The sequence below is a fragment of the Anabrus simplex genome, chromosome 1 (genome assembly GCF_040414725.1).
Source record: "Anabrus simplex isolate iqAnaSimp1 chromosome 1, ASM4041472v1, whole genome shotgun sequence".
NCBI classification, from domain to species: domain Eukaryota; kingdom Metazoa; phylum Arthropoda; class Insecta; order Orthoptera; family Tettigoniidae; genus Anabrus; species Anabrus simplex.
Genome location: NC_090265.1, coordinates 33,419,715 through 33,446,345, shown reverse-complemented (window position 1 = coordinate 33,446,345; position 26,631 = coordinate 33,419,715). Strand labels below are relative to the sequence as shown.

The 26,631-nt window shown below is 39.4% G+C and overlaps 1 protein-coding gene across 1 annotated transcript; it reads right to left on the bottom strand.

The window, feature by feature from the left end:
* Nucleotides 1-2,938: 2,938 nt before the first annotated feature.
* On the bottom strand, nucleotides 2,939-25,298 carry Rbsn-5 (Rabenosyn-5). Its single transcript, XM_067155987.2, has 2 exons — nucleotides 24,106-25,298; nucleotides 2,939-4,278 (listed from the first exon to the last, which is right to left on the bottom strand). The coding sequence occupies exon 1, from the start codon at nucleotides 25,270-25,272 to the stop codon at nucleotides 24,121-24,123; it is 1,152 nt and encodes a 383-aa protein (XP_067012088.2). The 5' UTR covers nucleotides 25,273-25,298; the 3' UTR covers nucleotides 2,939-4,278; nucleotides 24,106-24,120.
* Between the last annotated feature and the right edge of the window lie 1,333 nt (nucleotides 25,299-26,631).

Here is a 26,631-nt window from a genome sequence, read left to right as displayed (position 1 = left end):
ATATGACGGTGCAATATGAAATTGTGTCTAGTTGTACGCGACCACTTGAAGACGATGTCCGAAACGCAACATAAGTCGTGGATGTCGGTTATTTTGAATGATGTCACATAGCACAGCCCGCTGTGTTGCTTGTTCAAAAGAAGTAAAATATGTCGGCAGAAATACTTCTGGGATGAACCGATACTTATAAACACATAGTATACCGGTAAATGAAGAGGAATAGTCACAGAACACCTCGCCCCGATCTGAATCACGAAAAGCTACCCTGCCGACAACGACTGTGAGGCATCCAGGTAGGTTTACATCGTAATAACAGTTATTAACAAATTATACGGGTTATTCAGCTAAGAAGTCCACTTGAAATAACTCGTGAACAGTTTAAGATACTGGCATTATGTCTTCACCTTCGTTAATGGCATTAAGGAGCTCATAGTTCAACATGGTGTGCTTTCCTAGGCTTTTGACAAACCTTATCGTCACACACGTTTCCATATGAGAACTGCTGATGACAAGTATCAAGCTTACACTCGTAGTTACGGGGACGTCGCACAACTCGCAGCACACGAGAATCGGTCTCGAGAACGTTGCCCATCACCCCTGCTGAATGAATTGGAGCAAAGTCGGACATTTTAGATAACACGTTCCACTCATGTGTAATGGGGGTTGCATATGTAGCAAAGCACATCTTCCCCGTCTCAGGTTCGAATAACGTACGCCTTTAGTATCCAAGTAGGTGTACACAATTTATTCACAATTTTTGCAGGGTTATTCAGCTAAGATGTCCAGCCCAAATAAGTCGTGAACAGTTTAAGACACTGACATTCTGTTTCTACTTTAGTTAATGGTATTAAGGGTTTCATAATTGAACATGCAGTACTCTTCCAGGCTTTTGACAAAATGTATTTGGCTCACACGTTTTCATATGAGAACGTTATTTCACGCAATCACTGCCAATGATATACTATCAATTTTACAGTAGCGGTTACTGGTACGTCGCAAAGCCTGCACTACAGGAGGATCGGTCTTGAGATTCTCGCGAGAGTGTCGAGACCTGCGACGTCAGTCTCGAGAGTCTCGAGCGAGAGCGTTGTCCATCACTACTGTGCACTGTTCTGAATAAACGCCATAAATGCAACAGCAATAAGAATTTTCACGCAGAGTTTTCAGTGAAGCATATAAAATAATTTTGCTCACTAAAAATGACGTCAGAATGAAGAGAGTGTATGATAAATCTCAAAACGTTCAAGTATATGTAGAGGCACTTTACAATTTTTGGGGTCTCAATTCATTTATCTTGGTTCCAATATAATTGGATGGGAGGCTTACAAACCTGGGATATCAGAATGCAGAGGGCAAAGTAGGCCGTAATTTCATCCTCATTAGTGTCAAAACCACTTGTGATCGTCTATTCTTTATTTCCTATTTGATTCCAATATTTTTTCCGTAGCGTAAACATTTGCTTCCTGCGCAATGTGCGAAAGCAACCCATAAACTCCAACAACAACAACTCCGATACAGAATCAACGACATATTTGTCTTTCAGATCTCCTGACCCCACTGGAAAGACTGTAGAGAGATGCATACAGTAATTGGTTGGTTATCACTATTACTAACCCACACCAAGTCACTAGTTTTGCTTTCACACGCGGGGATTTAGGTACGATTTTGCATCCATCGTATTAAATGAAGTGTCAGTTTCACGTAAAATCTTTTCTTCAGTATTATCATAATCGCCATCACTGACCACTGAATTACTGTCTAAAACATTTGCAATTAGCTCACCAATAGCACTGCTGTCACTAGCTTTTACTACAGCCAGACCCATGGTTAGGGGACTAACTGACACCTGATGAAATGTTCGTGTTTTCAGAGGCTACAATTGGACAATAAATTATGATCCAAGTTCTTAGCTGTAAACAAGCCACATTCCTGTTCTATTCACAGAAGTTCGCAAAACGGAAATCCTTGCAGGGATGGTCAAAATATAAGCCAATTCAGACGACTTGGCGCGACGCGTGAATGTCTCGTCATTTGAGTTGAAGACCTGTCAAATGCTCGCGTGAACGTCACGTCACGTCAAATGAGTCATGACCTTTGAAATGGAATGCACAGTACTGGACGGAAACATGCACTGGTTGCAGAAATACTTGAAAACTCTAAATGTGGAAGGATATGAACATATTTTAAACTATTTGTACTGCATACAGAAGAGGACCAGTACAGAGACGATGATTGTGACAATGCACCCTGTCTTAAAGCTGCGTCTGTAAGGCAATGGTCTGTGGACAATGCTACTGGCCTGCCCTGAGTCCCAACCTGAACCCAATGGAACATCTCTGAGATGGTTTAGAACGTTGACTATGCTCCAGATTCCAGCGTCCAACATCACTACCTTCTCTGGTTTTGGCTCTTGAGGAAGAAGAGGCTGCCATTCCTCCACTGACATTCAGACACCTCACTGAAAGTGTTCCCAGGAGAGTTAAAGCTGCCATAAAGGCAAAGGGTGGACCCACTCCGTATTAATGTCCAATAATACGGAGTGTGACATGAGTAAAGTCTAACTGTAATTTCAGATAGGTGTCCAGATACTCTGATCACGTAGTGTACCGGTACATACACTTCTTACTTGGTTCATTTAAGGGAATTTTCTCTGCAATTGCTCACAATTTTCACCAATTTATCACCAGAAGGGACGTTTTTGCCTTGGAGGTTGGAATGAGGTCATTACCTTTGAAATGGAATGCACAGTACTGGAGGGAAACATGCACTGGTTGCAGAAATACTTGACTGTAAGTAATATCCTCTACTAAATGTTCAAACTTTTCACAAGGAAGGTAAACAAAGGTATGAATATGCAATAGGAGGAGGATAAAAAGGTTGCTATACTATGTCTGATTTGGTAGTGAAAGAAACTGGAATCTTCTGCATGAAATATGGCTTTATTTTCTATTTATATTCTGCAACTTGACTGTGAATAGAATCAATACTGTCTACAATATTTCCTTGGTGTAAATATCACTAAAATATTGAAATACTATTAAAAGAAGTGGTTTATTTCATATTTAAAATATACAAGAATATAAACAAATAATTAAATTAAAAATATATTTAACACTTTTAATACAGAGTATCAGTGAAGAAGGAAAAATTAAAGTACCATGGAGAATAATCTTACCATATATTCATGTTCTGATTGCTCATAGATGTTGTGAGAATGAGGGTGATAATCAAGCATATTCAGCACCATTCTACTACCTAAAGCTGTGTCACTGCTAGATGTGATAATTTAGCTTTTGGGCTTGTACCAGATCGAGAGAACACAGTGAAATTCTTTACGTTTTGCAGGGAACTTTGCTCCACATCTTCAGAAGTAGAAAAGCCCAAAAGCTAAATTATAATGTCTATAATTATGGGCTGTGAAAGCTTCAATCTAAATATGTCACTGCTGTTAGTAGTTTCATTTGTTACAGTATCCATTCTACATTATTTCTCAAATTTATACCAGTATGCAGTAGCCCACAGCTTGTAACCAAATCACATTGGTTTCCCAAACAAATATTTGCAGAAACAAGGAATTATAGTTGGCATGCCTAGACTAGCGTTTGCTGACCCATGAGCATATAAGGTAAGCAAGCGCCCAACAGTCTATAAATACATTGCTGCTCTTTCAGCTCATACTGCTAGGGAGATAGAGATTATCATCGACTGGCTTACAAGAGCCACCAGGGAGTGTGGAATGGAGATCAACGTTGGCAAGAAAAAGGTCATAATCGTGGACTGGGCAAACGGCAACTTGCCACACCTGAGACAAATAGGAGGCTTTGTAATGGTGAGCAGATTCGTTTATCTCGTTGCCCTAATAACAAACAATGAGGGCTACTCGAATGGCACGCAATGTGATAATAATAATAATCATATGGCCTCAGCTACCGTGTGCAGACATTTCGATTTGACGCCATCTGGCTGTGCGCTCGTCAATTTCGACGTTCCGTTTTACTCTAGGTCCAATAGATGGCAGACAGAGTAAACCGGATCTCTCTTGGGCGTCTATGGCTGAGATTTAATGAATTTTGTCAGGTAAATTCCAAATGTGACACCAGAGATCTTTTACATGCCAACATCGTACAACATGGAGTATCGAATGGACTTTTTTCTGCCCTTCAAAAATCCAACTACCTCTGCCGGGTTTGAACCCGCTATCTTGGGATCCGGAGGCCGACACTCTACCACGGATACACAGAGGCAGCTACGCAATGTGATGCTGAAGATGAAGATGATCTGAAAAGACAGAGCTATCATTAACAACACCAAACTCAGGCTGGTAAATACTCTGGCTTTCCCCATCGCCAAATAAACAGCTGAAACCTGGACAATTCATAACGCTGACAGGAAGAAGACAGAACACTGGAAATGTGGGTGTACCACCGAGTTCTAAGAGTATCCTGGACCGAGCACTGGACGAACACTTCTGTCCTAGAAGAGTTGAGGATCAAGCACAGGCTCATGAAGAAGATTAGCCAGGCCTATCTGAGATACTTTGGCTTCATATGAAGGAGAACTGGAGATATGGAAAAGATGGTTGTGGAAGGCAAAGTGCAAGGAACAAGTACTCGAGGAAGAGCTCCAGCAAGGTGGATTGACCCAGATGATAGAGTTGGTTGGGAAGTCTCTACATCAAGCGATGCATCTAGCGCAGAACAGAACAGGATGGCAAAAACTCTGCAGCCACACAACACGCCACCACACAATGTGAAGTGTACATGGACAGGAGAGAGAGAGATTTGCAAACATCAGTGTTTTCTTTGTGTGATGATGCAACAACAAGACCTTAGCTTTCATGTTCACTAAATCAGAGAACACTATGAAGGCAAGGTAATAATGTTATTTGCCACATGCTGCAGTCATTTTAATAAATTCCACATTATTCTCATTTTTGAAAGATGATCGTTCTTCTACATAATTAGAGGAGCAAGCTCACCCTCTCTTTGGTCGCCAACATCCAAGGAGACGCCTCAACTCAAGGAAGAGCTTTGTGCGGACAACAACAATGCTCACTGCAAAACCTGAGGTAGCCAGGAAACAGCTATGACAATCCACAATACCACCAGAGTGGATGAAGGCCAAAAAAAGCCTTTCTGCAGGTAACGACACCAACCAGGAAATTGGCAACCACTCAACAGACTTTGGAGTGGTTTGGGGGATATGTAGAGTTAATTTACATAAATGGGGATATCAATAGGGTTCAGATCTCTGCAAGTATGAGGAAAGAGACAATGTTACACCTGCATACCTGTGAACTGTACCCATAATCTTGCACAACACAAGAGTTAATGGTAGGCTGTGATAGTGCTATGAAAGTGGTCCATTTCTGGGACATTTTATTTATTTATTTATTTATTTATTTTTTAACTGTATAATGGTAACATTCTTTTACAGCACTGTACGTTATTACTTCTGACTTGAGTGAATGAGTAAATAAATAAATAAATAAATAAATAAATAAATAAATAAATAAATAAATACAGTATTAGTTACATTGTTGACACAACATTTATCAAAAACTGATGTTGAAAATGCATGTGACTCAAGTAAAAGTTTAATATATTGTTGTTGTGCCGAGAAAATCCACTATGTGATAATATTTCAGCTTAGAAATAGCGTGGGATGGCGTGGGAGGACATCAGTAGATGGAAAAGTTTGGATGGTGTCTTTAAAAGTAGGAAAGATCACAATATGAAGATAAAGTTGGAATTCAAGAGGACAAATTGGGGCAAATATTCGTTTATAGGAAGGGGAGTTAGGGATTGGAATAACTTACCAAGGGAGATGTTCAATAAATTTCCAATTTCTTAGTGATTGATTGACTTATTGATTGATTGAATGATCGATTGACCAGAAAGGTTCTGTCATCGAAGGTTCAGTACTGCAAGACCTATATCAACGAATTTTCGTTGTAAGTGATACATGTGCTGCGGGTCACTATTTCTCCCCTCAATGTTGTCACATAAACAGTATTTCGAGGTGCAACAACGATATGCAACAGTCCTTGTGCAAGACTTCCACCGCTAGGTTGCCCAAGGAGCACAACCACATCTGGATGAAACATGTCTCAATGTCTTCAATAACAGACAGATTCCATGTGGTGGTGATAAGAGGAAGTACAACTAGGTATTCATCTTCTCTGAACAAATTAAGTGGAAAAGAAATTTACAATAAAACAAAATTATTTATTACAGAAGGAATTTTGAAATGAAGTACAAAATTTTAAAAAAATGTAGTGAATTAAGCCGAAAAATCACAATGAATCAAAAGGGAATGCAAGTTCTCTGAGTAACAGAACACTTGCAATTTACCTACCCTTGATTTATCCACTGTCGCACATAAAGCGGACGACAAGATCAGCAATATTTCAAACTATTCACTTCATGTCCGTATCGATATTGCAATCAAGATAAGAATTAAGTAAAAAAAATTCCACCTGATCGATGCTTTTATTATTTAACCTTAGGCTAAATTTTATGTCATTAAAAATTGCAGTACATGTTTCAATTGCTTGGCAATCATCATCAGCTGCTTATCTTAAAGCTTAGGCGAAAAAGCATAAAACATTTCATAGCTATTACAGCTATTACACTAGGTTGAAGACGGCAGAGACATAAACAAACAAGTAAACTTCGTAACCAGAACAAATGGGACTGGGGTCACACCAAATGTGCCAATCTTTTAAAGATTTAGAATAAATTTACACAACGAACAATTGAATAGGGGTCGTACTTCAAACTATCCATCTAAATGAAAACTGAACAAATTCGACCATAGCCATCATAAATTCTTCTAGCGGACAATAAGAATGATCTAGAAAAATGAAGGACAACATATAATCAAGACAAGTGAACTGAGCATTGAGTGAAACACAGTTGAACCTAATGAAGAACTAGTGTAGTGCCATAGAAGGAATTTTAGGAAGTTTTAGTTTAGAAATAGCTTTTTAATTTGTATATCTAATTTTAACATCCCCCTCCTCCCGCCCCTCCTCCCCCCCCCCACTCTCCCTCACCATTAAGTGTCCTTTACCAACAAATTTTAATTATGAAATGTTTTATGCTTTTTCGCCTAAGCTTTAAGATAAGCAGCTGATGATGATTGCCAAGCAATTGAAACATGTACTGCAAGTTTTAATGACATAAAATTTAGCCTAAGGTTAAATAATAAAAGTATCGATCAGGTGAAAATTTTTTTTCCAAACTTAATTCTTATCTTGAAGATCAGCAATATTACAAACTATTCACTTCATGTCCGTATCGATATGACAATCTAAGAATCAAAGAATTATTTAGCCACCTAATCAATACCTTTTTTTAAAATTCTTAAACATCAGCAGTAGTTGTGTCATCGGCTAATATGCATTTGAGTGTTTCCTGCAGACCAAGGCTCCATCTTAGGCCAGAGAGATCAGCGCATTCTAGGAGAATATGGGCCAAAGCGAAGTTGGCACCACAAAAACACACTTGGGGGGAGGGGGTTCCCTCTTTAGGAGATAAGAGTGCGTAGATCGTCCATGACCTATCCTCAGCCTACACATACTACGGCCTCTCCGTGAAGGGAGGAAAAAAGACTGCCACACTGTAGTTGTCTTCTTAATTGCTTTCAGCTTGTTGGGAATTTGGATAGCTAGCCATTCCGATCCCCAGAACGCCAAGGTGGTTCGACATAGTAAGAACATACGTACAACTTCACAGTTTCATAGGGAATAAAAGACAGTTTGTACTCCAAGGATATACACAAGGAACCACAATTGGAATAACCCTTGTGAACATGTAGCAGTACAAAGTTCTGATGCTATGTGCCAGTTAGTTTCTGTTTCCAATGGCAACCGGCATTTCCGTAAGAGCATATGTGTCCTAGTTTCAGTGCTGTTATTCACACCATGCTTCCTTATGCTTCTGAAAATTTTGAAATGGCTGATGGCCGGATATGACCCTGAAACAAAACAGCAGTCTTCTTAGAGGAAATCACTTTCCTCTCCACGTCAGACGAGAACATGCCAAGTTTACACCATCATCAAGTCAATGCCAATAATTTTTGACATGCAAGGAATTGTGCAAAAAGAGTTCAATCCACTGCATCAGACTGCCAACAGGAAGTTTTAGACACTGGGCGAGTTGGCTGTGCAGTTAGGGGCGCGCATCTGTGAACTTGTACCCGGGAGATGGTGGGTTCGAACCCCACTGTCGGCAGCCCTGAAGATGATTTTCCGTGGTTTCCAATTTTCACAGCGGGCAAAAGCACGGGCTGTACCTTAATTAAGGCCATGGCTGCTTCCTTCCTACTCCTAGGCCTTTCCTATCGCATCGTCGCCATAAGACCTATCTGTGTTGGTGCAATGTAAAGCAACTTGTATTGTGGAAGTTTTACAAAGAAATTTTCAGATGACAGAGGGAAGATGACATGTGCAACAGCGGGGACTGGTCAATGCATCATGACAATGTGCCCCACCTCACACCTCACTCATTGTGAGGGAACTTGCTGACAAATGTGACCATTGTTCTGCAAACCCTGATCTTATCTCCTAAAACTTCTCTACTTCTTCGCTAAAATAAAACTCTGGTTGAAAGGGCAGCATTTAGACTCCGCTGAAGAGATCCCAGCGCAATGCAGCTGGAAGTGCTTTCAAAACTGGTAAAATCACTGGAATCGCTGAATTCAAGCCAAAGGTGAAGGATGTACAGGTGAGAATGTGAAGGTGGAAATTAGGCATATTCATGTTTTTATCAGCAAAATTCTTTGAAATTCTGGGTAGCACCTTGTCCCAAAACTTTGTAAATGCAGAATGGAATATACAACAAAGAAACATAGTCATAACTAAGAAACAAAGCCAGATATAATACTTGCCGTAATAGCTTTAATGCAATTAATAGATCTTATCTTAAAACATATTTCAGCAATGTCAGGACTTCATCAAGGACACAATACACATAACTAGAACAAATCATAAGGCTTGATAAAAATTACTGTCTTTGATGATGATAATGATGATAATAATAATAATAATAATAATAATAATAATAATAATAATAATAATAATAATAATAATAATAATAATAATCATAATGGCTTGATAAAAATTACTGTCTTTGATGATGATAATAATAATAATAATAATAATAATAATAATAATCATCATCATCATCATCATAATCATAATCATTTGCACTGCACTTAAACAGGCCATTTAGGACCATGACAGGAGACAAAGTACACAAAAAAAACATATCAGTATTAAAAAAGTACAGGTTCAAATATAAAAAACATGTTGTTCACATCAGATATATTTTTAACAGATGTAGGCCCATATGCTTGTATCTCATACATCCTTAATAATAATAATAATAATAATAATAATAATAATAAGAAAGGAAATGTAAATAAACCATGAGCCTATAAGTACTAATACTGACAAAGTGAAAAATGTGTTAATAGTGTAAAGGAGGAACAAAATGGTTTGATGTGGAAACAGTACTTTGGCAGATAAGTGTACTTTTCTGCCATACTTTTCATCACAATCATGGAAGAAATTTACAAATGTATAAAACAGAAGATGGAGGAAAAATCCCACAGCATGAGCTCTATTGTTTGCAGATGACTTAGTAAGATGGCGAGAAAATAAAATGAAAGTACAAGATCAAGTTCATGAATGGAATCAGCAATGGAAAAGTTTGGAATGAAAATAAGCATAGAGAAGAGTAAAACAGCAGGGATGACAAGAGGAAGGAAGGAAGGAAGGAAGGAAGATAGAAGTACATGAAAAACCAACAGAAGATGTGAAAAGATTCTTTCTTTTTTGCTATTTGTTTTACATCGCACCGACACAGATATGTCTTATAGCGATGATGGGATAGGAAAGACCTAGGAAGTGGAAGGAAGCAGCCATGGTTAATTAAGGTACAGCCCCGGCATTTGCTATTCAGGGCTGCCGACAGTGGGGCTCGAACCCACTATCTCCCGATTAATGGATACTGGCTGCACTTAAACGACTGCAGCTATCGAGCTCGGTGTGAAAAGTTTCAAATAATTGGGAATTACAGTATAATCACAGAAACTGGGATGATAACTGAGGAGATTGGAAAAATAGTACCTTTTTCCCCTGCACTGACACATACAAGTCTTACGGTGACAATGGGATAGGTCAGGACTGGGAAGATGTAGTCCGGTGTGAAAATGGAAAACCACAGAAAACCAATTTCAGGATTGCAGACAGAGAGGTTTGCACCTGTGATCTCCCACATGCAAACTCACAGCTTCAGGGCTCAAACCAAGTAGCAAACTTGCTCGGTAAAGAGAGTAGAAGAAGCAAAAGGCTTTTACTGTGGAACTAAGAAGTTCTGTATTTGACCTATGAGGTACCAATATTGACATATGCAGCAGGTGTTTGAACACCATGAAAACAAGATGAGAGTAGAGTTCAGGCTAAGATGAAATTCCTTCCAGGTACCATTATAGAGAAAAGAAGAGAAAATAGAATCATAAATGAAGAGATTAGAAAGAGGATCATAGTTTCAAAACTACAAGGGAGGATAGAAAAAAGAAAGCTGAAACGGTATAGACACATGAAGCAAATGAGAGAAGAATGATTTTTAAAGAAAATATTTACAAAGAAACCAACAGGAAAGAGACCACAAGGAAGGTCTTGAAAGAGGTGAATGGTGCACTGTTCTGTTGAAACATGCATTGTTGTTGGGAAGACTGCCTGACATGGAGATATGCCTGCAGCAGCGTTCTCCCTAGGATCATTCTAATGGGCGCACCGTCCAGCCATTTTCACTGACCGCCCAGCTATCATAACCTAGATATCTACTAGTTACATAATATTTCAAGTTGCTTTACTTCGCACCGACACAGATAGGTCTTATGGTGACGATGGGATAGGAAAGGCCTAGGAGTGGGAAGGAAGTGGCCATGGCCTTAATTAAAGTACAGCCCCTGCTTTTGCCTGCTGGTTTACCTGGTGTGAAAATGGGAAACCACAGAAAACATCTTCAGGGCTGCCGACAGTGTGGTTCGAACCCACTATTTCCCGAATGCTAGCTCACAGCTGCGCGCTCCTAACTCACTCAGTTTACATGATATTAATACACAGGCCTATTTCAGTCATTAAAAACCTACAACTTGTTTTCCAGTCAGTGACCAGGTCAGGGATGGAATGAATGAAACCCCATCTTGCGGCGAGGATAGGAATTGTGCTGGCTGCCGAAGCCTGTCGCACTCCTCTGAGGCAATGATTAATGGCTGACAGATTAAATGAAATGATAGTGGAGAGTGCTGCTGGAATGAAAGATGACAGGGAAAACCGGAGTACCCGGAGAAAATCCTGTCCCGCCTCCGCTTTGTCCAGCATAAATCTCACATGGTGTGACCGGGATTTGAACCACGGAACCCAGCGGTGAGAGGCCAGCACGCTGCCACTTGAGCTACGGAGGCTACACATATTTCAGTCATTATGTGTTACAAATTAAAATGTAAACCCTGTAAACTGTTTATTTAAATGAAAAAAACTTCATTATTTTCAGCATAACTGTGCGAGTTACATCGGAGTTCAGCTTATCACGTAGTGTCGTGAACGAGCGGTGTCTGGATTAGCATGGAATCGCATGCGAGCACTCGATACCGCGGGACGTAACAAACCCATCTAGCTCTCCATGGCAACCGAGTGATTATGAACGAGCAGTAGAATGCTAGAAGTTCAAACTACTCTGTTACGTCTTTTTCATGATAACATTAAAATACTTCATTTTTGCAGTTAATGTTTACCTGTCTAATATTATTGTTAATGGCCTGAGGGGAAGAAGTTAAAATTGTATCATATTTATTTTTTACGTAGTATTCCCCGCCCGGCTATTCATTCCTGCCACCCAACTAACGAAAATTTCTGGGGAGAACACTGCGTGCAGACTGCTGGCTAGCAGGTTCCTGTAGACCTCACCAGTCAAAGTGTGTGACCAATAGCCCTAAGGCATGCCAGGAGAATGTTCTCCAGCCCAGGACACTGTCAACACCAGCTTGTTGGACGCCCACGGTACAAGCTGTCTCGAGCTGTTTATGCCAGAAGCAGACTCGACTGTCAGCACGGTGCAACAGATAACACGGCTAGTCACTCCAAACAACCCTCCGCTATGCACCTAAGATCCGCTGATGCCTTTCTTGGGACAAAGTGAGGCATTGTTTGTTATGAGATGGGGTCAACTGGGGCACCCTTGTTGGTATACGGCTCCCAAACCCGAGCTGATGCAAAATATGTCGCAGTGACATAGTGGAAACTAGACGTACCTGCCTACTGTTGTAATAGTGGGTCAGATGTTCTATGTGGAGCATCATTGCTGTTTTATCACTCATGACACCAGACTCTCTGATCAATCACTCATGGCTGGCCGCAGTTTGATCTTCTGCTCAAGGTCTGCTCATGATTCCTTCACTCTTTAGTTTTAAGGATCCCAATAACCTGCCACTATAACCCAGAGAGGAAATTCCTTGTAACAGTATGCCACTGCATAACATATTTTTATAACTGAAAACTTTAATATCTGTAATTCATATTTTCGGGGTTAGGGGATTAATTGCATAGCAACGCTCAATTATAACATAACGGAAAAGATGACCCATAACTACTTTTACAAATACAATAATTACCCAATATTTAAGACTGCATTGATCTGAACTGGGTTTCAGACAGAAGCCCTGCTAAGCCAGTGAGTTTTTCTTTGAGGTATCAAGCAGGCAGTGGACCGTTTTATAATTTGCGAGGAGGATTTTCCATATCTGTTCCAAAAATAACCATTTTTCTTGCTTAAGGAGTCAATATTTTCAACATATTTAAGTTTGGCTCTCAGTGTGAGCTTCAGATAAGTCATACAAAAGATCCTCGGCCCATGCCAAAATTCTAAGGGTAAATAACGCCGGAGGCAAAATGCAGAGTCATACTCTAAATTTGAAAAGGTCTTGCTTATTATTATGAGGAAGCAATGTCTCATGTTATAACTCATTTGTTGCAAATGCCAAACAGCAGAATATCATAGAATTATTGATCTTCTCATGATCTTTGAAATGTTTAAAAACAATCATATGGTCTTATATACCGTGTGCATGTATTAAGACACTATTTAGGCTGTCTGAATGTCACTTTTGAGACATTTTGTTTTATACTACCACCTACTGAATAGAGCAGTTCAAGAACAAATACAGAACTGGAAATCCAAGCCTACAATGAGGAATCTCCCATCACCTGGACAGAAAATGAGACAGCTTTAACATCTATGCCTAAAGAAAAATCTTCAGGTGCAGATGAAGGGAATGCGGACATGATAAAGGCAGCAGGCATCCAGGGCATACAATGGTTGCACAAAGTACTAAATGCCGTATGGACAGACAACAAAATACCTGCAGATTGGAGCAAGGGGGTTATAATTCCCATTTAAGAAAGGCAGCAGTCTGAAACCAAACAACTACAGAGGAATAACCCTGCTGTCTCATGGGTTAAAAATTCTACACTTCACTTCATCTGTCAGTCATTTATCATTGGCCCAGAGGAGTGCGACAGGCTTCGGCAACCGGCAAATTTCCTATCCTTGCCGCTAGATGGGGGCTTCATTCATTCCATTCCTGACCTGGTCGAATGACTGGAAACAGGCTGTGGATTTTCATTTTCATCATAGAAAGGAGACTGAGAACAATCATTGAACAACAGTTAAAAGAGGAGCAATATGGATTCAGAAGTAACAGATCAACAATGGATCTAATTTTTAGCACCTGCATGCTGATGAAAAAGAATTGGAAGAAAGGCAAGAACCAGGTCATTGTATTTCTGGATATAGAAATGGCCTACCATAGTGTTATAAGAGATAAGATCTGGGAGTGCCTGAGGAAAAGAAATGTGCCTGAAGGAGTGGTAAGGAAAATTCAGATGTTGTACAAAGACTGTACTAGCTGCGAACAAATTGGGGAAGGTCGATCATCATGATTTGAGACCAAGAGTAGAGTTCAGCAAGGAAGTGCACTGTTCCCACTACTGTTCATCACTGTTATGGATAATATAATGAAGAACGTCAAGGAAAAGCTAGGTGAACTGAATGCAGTGGCCTTTGCTGATGATATCATGATTTGAGGTGAAACAGAAGAGGAAGTACAGATCAGACTCAATGTGTGGAAATCCCAGTTCCAGGAATATAACCTCAACATCAGCAAGACTAAAACAGTGGTGATGGCAGTCGACAGAGATGGGCGTCCAGCAAGTGTAAAACTAGGAGACCACCAGCTAGAATGTGCGGATAGTTTTCCTTACCTTGGAAGTGTAATCTCCAGTGATAATTTGGTAAGAAAGGAAATTACAAACAGAGTTCAAAAGGGATCAGAATTCTACCAACAAATAAGAACACTTTTATGAAATGAAATGGCGTATGGCTTTTAGTGCCGGGAGTGTCCAAGGACAAGTTCAGCTCGCCAGATGCAGGTCTTTGGTTTGACACCCGAAGGCGACCTGCGCGTCGTGATGAGGATGAAATTATAATGAAGAAGACACATACACCCAGCCCCAGTGCCAGCGAAATTAACCAATTATGGTTAAAATTCCCGACCCTGCCGGGAATCAAACCCGGGACCCCTGTGACCAAAGGCCAGCATGCTAACCATTTATCTATAGAGCCGGACAACACTTTTATGGGATGACACGCTTCCAAAACTGGCCAAACTGATGATGTTTAACAGCTATTTCATATCAATATTGACCTATGGTACTGAAGGATGCACTCTCACAAAAAGAGATTCATCAAGACTGCAAGCATCAGAGATGAAATTTCTTAGATCCACCATCAAGAAGACCAAGATGGACAGGTTAAGAAATGAGGAGGTGAGGAAAGAAGCCAGAATAAAGACATCCCTATTAGACCGAATCGGCACATCCAGACTACGGTGGTACTAGCATGTGATGAGGATGGAGCCTACAAGAACAGTCAGAATAAATTTGGGAAGACAGGTGGAGAGAAAAGACCTGCGGGAAGACCTAAAACCCTATGGATGGACATGATCAAGGTTGATCTAGTTACCAGAGGATGGACAGTGGATGATGTTCTCGATGACAAGTTGTATGTGGACAGGAAGAAGTGGAAGAAGCCCATTAACAGTACTCAGGAAACTGGAATTGTACAATGATAATGATGATGATGATGGTAATGACTACCAAAAGATGGCAGAGGAACAAGGAGTTTATCTCAGAGACCTATCCCCATTTTTAATTAATTTTATTGAGAAAATACCGAAAGTGTCGCTAGAGATCTTTTACACGACAACACTGTAAGACACAGAATCAAGTAAGATTAAAAGGGGGATCCCACCTTCCAAACAAAAAAGAAGGTCCCAATGCGATCACATCATCATCATCATCATCATCAGAAGGGTGAACTTCTACACTCACTGAGTGGGCATCCGACAGATCTTCAGCCTCGATGTGGGAACTGTGGGTTAAGGAAGCTGGATAAATGAAGGGAATGTTCCTATCTTATTATACACAACTTGATTCATCATAATATTATGTTTCTTCCTTTCCATTACTTTCCTTCCCTCCTTTTGTGTTTGTCCTGTCTTCCTAGTCTCTTACCACCTGCATTCATGTATCCTTTTTGTGTTGAACTCATTGGCTGAATAGTCAGTTCAGAGGGTCCCAAGTTCGACTTCCGGTCGGCCCGGGGATGTTAATCACGTCTGATTAATTCTTCTGGCTTGGGGACTGGGATGTTTGTTCTTTTCATATTCAGACAATGCACTACACTACCAACCACCACAGAAACATGCAATAGTGATTACATCCCTTCATATAGGTAGAGCCAGTCTAGCCTAAGCAAGCAACGGGTGAGGACATGCTGAGTCGAGTGTGCTGGTATAGTGGGAGTTGAGTGTGATTGAGGAGAGTAACGAGGAAGATGACTGGTGTAGAACAATATTGGGTCATTATCGGAAGATGGCAGGGGAGAAGAAAGAAGGAAACAACCAATGGAAAGGAAGATAAAGTGGAAATGCGAATGAAGGGTGAGGAGATGATGGTGGCAGTGGTGATAATTGTACTGCTGGTTATTAGGGGCGTCGAAGTAAACCACGGCCAAACATTCAAGTGGCAACATGAGTTGGGAGGATGTGGAAATCATAAGGAAGGTGGTAAAGGAGGTTGTGGAAAAGCTTTGCCCATTTGAACAGATCAAAAAGATGATACAGGAACAAGTGAAGGAGTTCAAAAATATGAGGCAATGGATACAGGAAAAAAAAACGGAAGAAATAATGACCAAGGTGGGAAATGAGAGAGAACCTGAAGATGAAGTAGAAGCCAAGAATGTAGGAGGAAATGCATATTTATATATTGCGCCGTCCTCGCATCCAGACTAGCTTGAACACAACATCAATTTCCAAATACAAATGAATATCCGGGCTATGGGTTCCGAATCGAGAGAAAATATTGTCGCGGTAGAGTGTCGGATAAACAAAACCTACGCAACGGACGTCTCCTAGTCACAGCTTCATTCTTAACCTAAATTCACTTAAAAACTAAGTACTTATCCTAGGAAGTCATTGAAAGAAATAATTAATTTTATACAATATTATTTATTAAAATAAAGAAAATCTTGGAAAAGTAGTCAAAGTATTCTGAATATCATTATAAAAATAAATAATAATTAATTGACGTCACATCTCATCACTTACTTTCCAAGTATTTTTAAATCAAAGGCCTCCAACAAATTAATAAGAAAAATTCGAAATATTTACAATCTTGATTGGGAGCTATAGAAAATGTCAGATGCAAACTATTTACATTGACTCAAATGTAGATAAAATGAAAATCACGCGTTTATATCTTTCATTCATCATCACATAATTTGGTTCAAATTACTTTCACTTGGTTAAATTAAGGATTCTCTAAATCAATTCACTGTATGATAAATTCATTTGCCAGTAGCTAACACGATCAGTCATCATGAATATCATTTGTTAAAGAAACCTTCTTCACAAATATCACAAACATTTCACATGTTCTTAACTTGTCCAAGTTCTCAATGTATCTCGCTTGTTCGAAGAAAAAACTCTATAAATCATTTCTCTATCTAACAATAAATGACCGAAATGTCATTATTGTCATTAGTTGAATTGCTCATTAAAAATAAATATTACCGAGCTCGATAGCTGCAGTCGCTTAAGTGCGGCCAGTATCCAGTATTCGGGAGATAGTAGGTTCGAACCCCACTGTCGGCAGCCCTAAAAATGGTTTTCCGTGGTTTCCCATTTTCACACCAGGCAAATGCTGGGGCTGTACCTTAATTAAAGGCCACGGCCGCTTCCTTCCCTCTTCCTTGTCTAACCCTTCCAATCTCCCCATCCCTCCACAAGGCCCCTGTTCAGCATAGCAGGTGAGGCCGCCTGGGCGAGGTACTGGTCATTCTCGCCAGTTGTATCCCCCGACCAAGAGTCTGAAGCTCCAGGACACTGCCCTTGAGGTGGTAGAGGTGGGATCCCTCGCTGAGTCCGAGGGTAAAACCGAACCTGGAGGATAAACAGATGATGATGATGATGATGAGGAATTCATACAGAAATAGGTTACATTTGTGCTATCATCCCTATTTAGAATTATTTTCGATGATCAAATAAGTAGTTGTTAAGATATGCACCTATATGGATCGTAAGTGTTACTATATGAGACTTCCTGAAGAATTAACATACATTTGAGAATCAATTATAATTATTCGGTAAAACTTGCGGGCCGGGCATGGCGCGCCTCACACTTCGCTCGCTGTACACACGGAGGCTTGGCGGTGGGTGATGCTATTACCAACTGTTGAGAAAATGTGACGGTATGTTACAACCACTAAATTAACTTTTCTCTTGCCGTGCGGGCAGTATGCGCCGCGGCGATAGTTAAGAGCCTCTCGAAGGGAGTGTGGCCCCCGTACTGTTCTCATGACAAAGCTTGGCCTGGATTTACAAAGACAGGTTACAGCTACTAAATTACATTTTCTTCTTGACGAGCGAGTGTTTTTATTTAGAGCGGGTTGGTGTGGCGCGCATGCGACCTCTAGCGGAAAAAACGTTACGTAGACTTCTTCACAGCTGATCGGAGCTGGCCAATGGGAGTAAAGTTAATGGTGGCAATTTCTTTCATGCTGTCTTGCTTTCAATTTTCCTCTATAAGAAAGAATATTTTTTGCGGGGGGGATGGTGGGATTATAGCAAGCGTAGAGGAAAGATCTCTCCTCTCTGGTACTCCAGGTATTGTAAAACGTTCCTTTTCAATCTGTACTAATGATTACCAATGCCGGCCCGCTTGCGGAAGCGCTACCAATTATTCTTCGCCACAAATTGAGTCAATTAACCTGATTTCATAATTAAAATTATCTCTTTCCTCATTTACGACGAATCAATAATCATTACCAACATTATTCTTCATCATAATATTTTACTATTCTTCATATATGAGTCATCCATTTCATAGTACACATCTCATATCTCCTCCTATATTACCATAACATAATAATTTATTTTAACTTGACGCATGTTACACTCTCATCGATCATCGTTAATCATCCATCTAAATATTCTATTTTGTTCTCAAATTCTCTTCAAATTCCATAAATTATCTTACTTTGTCTTCCTACGACGTTATAATAACCTATATACGATCTCATTTCATCTCAGTTTAGCAGTACATGCCCTAATGTAACCTAACGTTAACCACAATATCGCACAATATTGCATTTACACCAATTAACCTGTTTTCATTCAACACTGGCAACATTGCGAACGCAAAAATTAAGTTATCACTGGTTAATCACTTCCTACATCAATGGACTTGTCTTTCATGTTAAGATGATTACCTAATAACCTCTGATAATTTAAATTCAGTTGACTATTCACGTAACATCACTCCTTTAGGAAACTTAAAATAGCACTTCACATAACTCTTTGATGCTTGTTGTTAAAAGGGGCCTAACATCTAGGTCATCGGCCCACATAACTCTTTCAATTAAGGAACGTAAATATAAAAATAGTACTTTCAAAACAAATATATGAATTACTTATGAGAAGAATGATTTTATAAACTTATATTTTTCTCCTGCTTTCGTTGTCGCCGATACACGTCCAGCTGGCTAGGACATGCGGTATTCGGGTTCACGGCATCGTATTAGCCTCTCGGAAGTGTTAGGGATGGTCTTTGCTCATCTCCGGTCCTCATGGTCTCGATTTGTCATTCGTGTCGCCATCATCTAGGTAGGCTCCGCCTCTGCACTTCTAGCACATGACTTAGTTGGTTTCTTGTGCAGTGAAGATAGAAAAGCACATCAACATGGTCATTTTCGTCACCTTCTGGATACTAAGTCTACTATAATCTATTGATAATCTGTAAATACTGCTTCTTATAATGCTATCTTATGATGTTTTAGAGTCTTTCAATATATTTAGTAAGGCTTCAATTTAACCGTAATATAATCTTTCTATGTCTTGCGCAACGTATATTCTTCCGTAACTTCTTAGGATTGAATTCCTGTCGTTATGAACGTCTTCTTGCCGGTATCTCGTGACGTAGCACTGAGGTAATCTGCCAATTAGCTCATGCAGTTTTATATTACGAAGTATTATACATTTTCTATCGCCGATGACTTGTACCGTCTGTTTAGATGTTTGCTATTATTACTCTCTTGTTATATATTTCTTTCTTCTCAATCAGTTTTCTTCTCTAGTTGATTCCTGTAGCGCTCTGCCAGTTTGTCTTGAGTGAAAATCGAATTTTAAAAAAATTAACAATATTCTGACGTCGTCTTTTCTCACCGCCTTCTATAATTTCTTCCCTTCTTTTACCTGACGAAAATATCATTCTCTTAAAATTTCTGAACACATGGACGTTTTATTTCTGGCGTTCTTACAGCATAGTCACCATTTTTGCTCCAGATAAACTTCACTGTAAACAGTGAAATAGCACAATATGGTATACTGGAAGAAAAGGGAGAGGACAAAGTGGGCATAATTTACAAAGTGGTGGAGATCATCTTCTAGAATAAAATAAAAATTAATTTTAGCGAAGTGGATATAGATGATGTGGAAAGGATAGGTAAAGTGAGAGGACACAGGCCTATAAAAGTGAAGTTGTTATCCATAATAATGGCGGAAATAGTGATAAGAAACGCAGGAAATCTACAGAGTGAAAAAATCTGGATTAAGAGAGACGTGGGAAGAGAAGAGAATACGAATTTTAAAATTTTAAAGAAACATGTGGTGAGGGCCAGACATCAAGGGCCAGCAATTAGTAATAACCAATGGTAGATGGGTATGATACTGGACAGTGACGAAACTACGGGCAATAGAAGAGAGACTGAAACAGGAAGAAGGAATGGCGACGAGAGCGGAAGAAAGGCAAGTAATAGAAATCAGTGCCGGAGAAGATGGGCATAGTGAAAAGGAAAGAGCAATGGGAAGCTGTGACTTCAGAGAAGTGCTTGCGGAAGCAGTTAGTTAGGGAAGGAGGAAGAGAATTGTTGAGGGAGGTAATGGGAGAGGGAAAGTATCAAGAAATGGCAAGTGGTCTCAGACACAGTGAAAATGATGGTTTGAGGGAGGAAGCAAAAGTAAGAGAAACTATGAACAAAGGGAAAAGTCTAAGTTTAAAGGAGATGTGAGGAAAGAAAGCTAAAAGTGATGAGGGCATAGTAACGAGAAGTAAAAAAGCTAAGTAATATTGGAGGTTTGTACGGAGTGATTATGTAAGGTTGGCTAAAAAAGTTATAGATTTTAATGAAGTAAAGAAGGTTGGTGGAGGTTTGTGAAGAGTGATGAAGTTAAATTTGGTAGGTTTGTATTCAAATTGTACATCTGGTATAGTTAAGTGTATGTGAAGTGTAAGTTAATATGAGATTGGATTGGATGTATATAAAGAGTGATTGTAAATAATGAAAGGTGGTTAGAGTGTTTGTGAGCAAGTATACCAGAACATGATTTTATTCATTGTGTCAGAAGCAACAAACATTACACTAAAGAGATAATAATACATACACTAGTGGACTCGTGGTGCTCCGCAGCATTTTTTATAAATAAGTCAGATAACTAGTCTAGAGGAGTTATTGAATGGTGCAGTGAAATTCTTGTTACATTTGCAAATTGGGAGCTTTAAGCTCAAGCCTGTAAAATTGATGATGCTTGTTCTTTAAAGGGGCCTAACATCGAGGTCATCGGCCCCAGTCTGTAAAATTGTTGTCATTTGATTATCCTAGAGTTTTTCAAGCTCTCAAGCTAAACTTTTGAACCCAATTTTTGTTTATTGTCTAACCATGTTTAAAATTGGAAAAGAAACAAAAATCTAAGAAATATAATCACAAATTTTATAGATTACTGTATAATCTTTTCTCTATCTACCCATTCATGCCTGCACCTTCTTACACCTCTGTCCACCACAGTATCCCCATAACACCTGTAATTCCCATCTCTATTGATAACCAAACAGAGGATGGGCCTGAGACGTCACTGCCTTGTTCTTCACTTCCCTGACAGCTATTTCTCCACAGATGTCGCGAGGTGCTATCCTGGCAAGACAGTGGAGCTTTTCCGGAAGTGTAGGACTGAGACAGCCAGTGATAACTCGCCTGTCTCGTTGACAGTTTTGGCGTGGCAGGATTTATGCCATACTGGGCAAGCATATGCAGCCGGGGAATAGCACAGCACAAATGCAAATGTTTTCACTACAACATCACAAAGTGCACCCCAAGCTGTTCCAGTCAACTTCTGTATGATGTTATTTCTTGTTGTTACAAACTGCTTTACACTGCACTGACACAGAAAGGTCTTATGACAACGATGGGATAGGAAAGGGCTAGGACCAGAAAGAAGCAGCCGTAGTCTTAATTAAGGTACGGCCCTAGCATTTGCCTGGTATGAAAATCATCTTAAGGACTGCCGACAATGTGTTTCGAACCCATTAGCTCCTGAATGAAAGCTCACAGCTGCGCGTCCCTAACCGCAAGGCCAACTCGCTGATGTTATTTTTAGCAGCTACTTTCTGCTTGATGTTTGAGCAGTGCTTCTGGAACGTCAAAATATGTAGGAGTACTGCAGTGTTGTGATGTACCACACAGGTTTGTGACATCATGTGGAATCGAGTGATCGCATGCAATTCCACGCTAATCCAGACGCAATTATGCTGACAATAATAACGATTTACCATTTAAATAAACAGTTTTACAGCATTTACGTTTTAATTTGGAGCACAAATGACTAAAATATGTATTAATGTTATGTAACTGGCACATAATACCTACATTAGCCAGGCGGTCTGTAAAAACGGCAGGGAGATTCGCCCATTAAAAAGGTCATAGGGGGAACACTGAACTTGTATATTACCAGTATTTAATATCACCCTTATATTTTATAATTTTCAGAAAGTGACAGTTCCCGTTACAGATTCTAGGACAAAGATTATTTAAAATTTCTGAAAAAAAAAAGACACCAAAGCATGCAATAACAAACTTATACAGAAAATAGATAATGGAGTACAAATATAATGAACATTTTCTTGTAGGAGAGTTTGCTGCAAGAATTCCGTAACCCTGATTAGGTTTTCTTTTCCTTTCTGTTTCAGTTATCGTATACGTCTTCTTCTATCCTACATATACGCATACCAAATTAGAAAATTCTATTCTTAATATGAAGCGTGGAATGGGACATTATAGTTGCCGAGCATTTACAGCTGCATACGTTACTTTCAGTGGTTAGTAACGCAAGAGTATTTATTTATGAAAGATACTGTCTAAAGTAGCCTGGAACCATTTTGTTAAACTTTTTAAAAGTAATTTTTTCCCCATAAAATAATAACAGAAGCAGCTTGGAATTGTTTTAACTTTTCAATGTGAAATTAAATGTATATTTGTAAAAAATTAACTGAATTCTCATAGAACCATCTTATTTAATTTCATTAAAACATTAAATTAAATGTAAGAAGACTTAAATTTCTTTTAGTTATAATTTCTATGTCAACTAAAACAAAAAAGTAACAAACTTGTTTGGTGTCCACGCAAGAACCCCTTAACTCTCCTATTAATGTCTTTCTGATATGAAATGAAAAATAATATTTAATTAGTTACCTTCTCAGTTAAGGAGAACAGAACAAAGATTATGGAAGAGAAAACCTGAGCATGGTTGTTCGCCGATGAAGTACCGTTGGAAGGCAAATTAGTGTGGGGAGTGAAAAAACTGACAACTGGGGAATGAAAATTAGTAAAGAGGAAAGCAAGACTGTTGTAACAAGAAATGAGAGGAATGGAAAAGTGTGTGTGAAAGTTAATGGCTAGTCATTGGAGGCGGCAAAGATTTATAAATACTTAAGATATGAGATATCGGAATACTTAAGATGTGAGATATCAGAAGACAGGAGGATAAACCATGAGATCAGCAGCAGAGTGCAGTTAGCAGAACTGGTGTGGAATAATTATGTGCCATTGGAATGCAAAGAAACCATTTTCAAAAACTACTTTGTACCAATCCTGATCCATGGAACAGAACAATGGGTGAACAGGACCCAGGACAGCAAAATACAGGCAAGCGTAATGATATTCCTGCAAAGTATGGTGAGACAAACAATGAGCCTGTAAAGAACACTGATATAAGAAAGAGGCTCAGAATAGGAATCTGCAGAAAATAAGAACACTAATACAAGTATTTGAAATGAAAAAGTAAAATATACACGACCCACTAGATGATTGGAGCAGGTTGAGGCAGATCTGGGAGGATGTGGTGAGGTGTCTGAGAAAGAGTAGCAGAGGTATAGAAGCAGATGAAAGTTGTTCATCCACAACTCAATCCTAACTTAACTGGACAAGAGAAAAATGAATAAGAAGAAAAGTTTGTTATGTTGTTTATGTTTGTTACTAATATTTGATAGAAATAGTATATCTCTGTATAACATATTATTGTATCTGTTAACTTTTCAATATCTCTAATTCATCTATTCTGGGTTAAGAGTTTAATTGCAGAGAACTCCTCAATTATAACATGATAGAAAAGATGACCCTTAACTACCTACACAAATACAATAATTACCCATTATTTGAGATATTATCTTCTGCGATCCTGCATGGATCTGAATTGGGCTTCAGATGGAAGCCCTGGTAAGCCAGTTAGTTGCTCTTTGAGGTAGCAAGCAGTGGACAGTCTTATCATTTGCTGAAGTTGTAAAGTTTTACCACGAGGAGGATTTTCCACATCTTTTGTCCCCAATACAACTATTTTCTTACTTAATGAATCAATATTTTCAGCAAGTTTGAGAAGTTTGGCTCTCACGTTGTGAGCTTCAGATAAGTCATATGCTGACTCTCCGCAATTAAGGGACTGACACATCTTTAGGTAGAGGCCAGAAAGCTGGTCTGCTTCAGTGATATAAGACAATAATCTGTCATAAAACTGACTTATAATTGGTTTCAAATTTCTACTTTCTTTGAGCTTCTCTCTTGTATCTAAGAGTTCCTTGCAGTGAACACAGAGCCGCAAGTTCTGATCACCAGCCACAGTGTCTACAAGGGAAAGTACCGAGTTCAAACTGGTGTTCGAACCAGAGTAGCCTGCAAGACTCACAGTAGGTGGACTCTGACCTGGGCTGGATGCTGTCTCCTCCGAACTTAGTCCCGAACTCAACATCTTCTTGGCACTGGTCAGTTCTAAAAAGTGAGTACAGTCATGACACATAATAGCACCGCATAATCTACAATGATGTTTCCGACGAGCAACATGAAAGCTCTTAGCACAGGTAGGACACAGTTTCACATCGCGGTCGTCAATCCACGGAACTATGGACTGTTCGTGCTGCTTCCTCTTGACAGGATCGAGGGGCAAGTCGGTGAGTAACTTACCGAGTCGTATGAGAAGTTTATTGGTCTCCGCGGTGTACCTCTCTAAACGTTTGTCTCGAACTCTGCGAAAGAAGATTAAATGAGACCGAGTAACACCAAATTCCTGTGGCTCAAATTCAATGGTCTGATTCCCAGGCGTAAATTCATTGGAAGTCGATGAGCGAGGAAATGTAGAAAAGGAATCATCATCAGATTTGAGGAATCGCTTTGCTTTCTCAAAGACATCCTTGAGGGATTTCAACACATCTTGATATTCTTTATGTTCATCCTGGAAATGTGAGCGCAGCTGCTGTTCAGAACCCAAATCTGCTTTGCAGACAGGACAAAGAAAACCTTCCAATATTTCTCCGCCATCTGCCATGATCGATTCAATACTTTCTCGATAATCCTAAAATAACCGGTACCTTGGTAATTGTTTAAAGTTACTCTTCAAGGATCTTGCAGATTGTCAATGGCACAAAATAAGATTCCTGACATCATGAGGACATTCTTCATCCACATGCACAACATCTGCAGATCATACCTAGAAACAAATAAAAATATTAAGTTACAAATAAGCAGAGACAAAAATAATTAAATTACAAATAAGGCATTCTGCAACTATCCTCTCTTAATTCTAATCAGGGGAAAAATGGAAGAGGTCCAAGTAAGGGGTGAGGGGTGGGTGGAGGTGATTATTGTATTAAGAGGAAGTATTTAAGGGGATACGGAATGGATATTTTGCCAGAAATTTGTCATTTTTATATTATTGTTATTTCTTAATATGTCAAATGCCCTCTTTAAAATGGTGTATGAATTATGATGATATGATAACTACAAGTGTGCTTTTTAAAATAATGTATATGATGATGCACGCTAGATTTCTGCTGTGAGTAGACATGACGGTCTCTTGCAAGTCACTTGACCAACGTTCTATTCAGTGGTACAATGCTAGGTATTTGTATTACTTACGGGATGGTGACTCTAAGGCTTTCAAAGTTGTTGAGAATTCTAAGCCCTATGGAAATGATGTAAATATAACCAAACTGGAATGTGTTAGTCACGTTTGGAAACGTATGGGGACAAGATTGAGAAGACTAAAATCAAGCATAAAGGGAAAGAAACTTAGTGATGGTAGATTATTAGAGGGTAAGAACAGATTGACTGATTCAGTCATTGATACTCTCCATAATTACTGTGGTCCGACCACCAGGAAAAATACTGATAATGTGGAAGCAATGAGGAAAGCTGTCTGGGCATCATATTTCAACATTTATTCCAGTAATGAAAATCCTGCACATGGCTTGTGTCTTTCAGGGACAGACAGCTGGTGCAAATATAACAGGAGCAAAGTAACAGGGGAGAAATATAACCATCCTCATAGTTTGCCACCAGCCATTATGGATGAAATCAAACCAATTTTCAAGGATCTTTTTGACAAAAATCTCCTGAAAAAATGCCTGCACGGCAGGACACAAAAGCCAAAGGAATGTGTCAATAGTGTCATCTGGAACCGCCTACCCAAAACAGTGTTTGTGGGTATCAGCACTCTTCGTTTTGGTGTATATGATGCTGTTTCAAGTTTTAACCAGGGAAACATCACAAGTTGCAAAGTTCTGAAAGTGTTAGGGTTGAATGTTGGGTGTCGTACTGTTGATGCAATGTTGCATAAAGGCCTGGTAAGGCTAAGGTCTGATGAAAATACCCTTTAAAAGAAAACTTTTCAAGACAAAAAGGACAG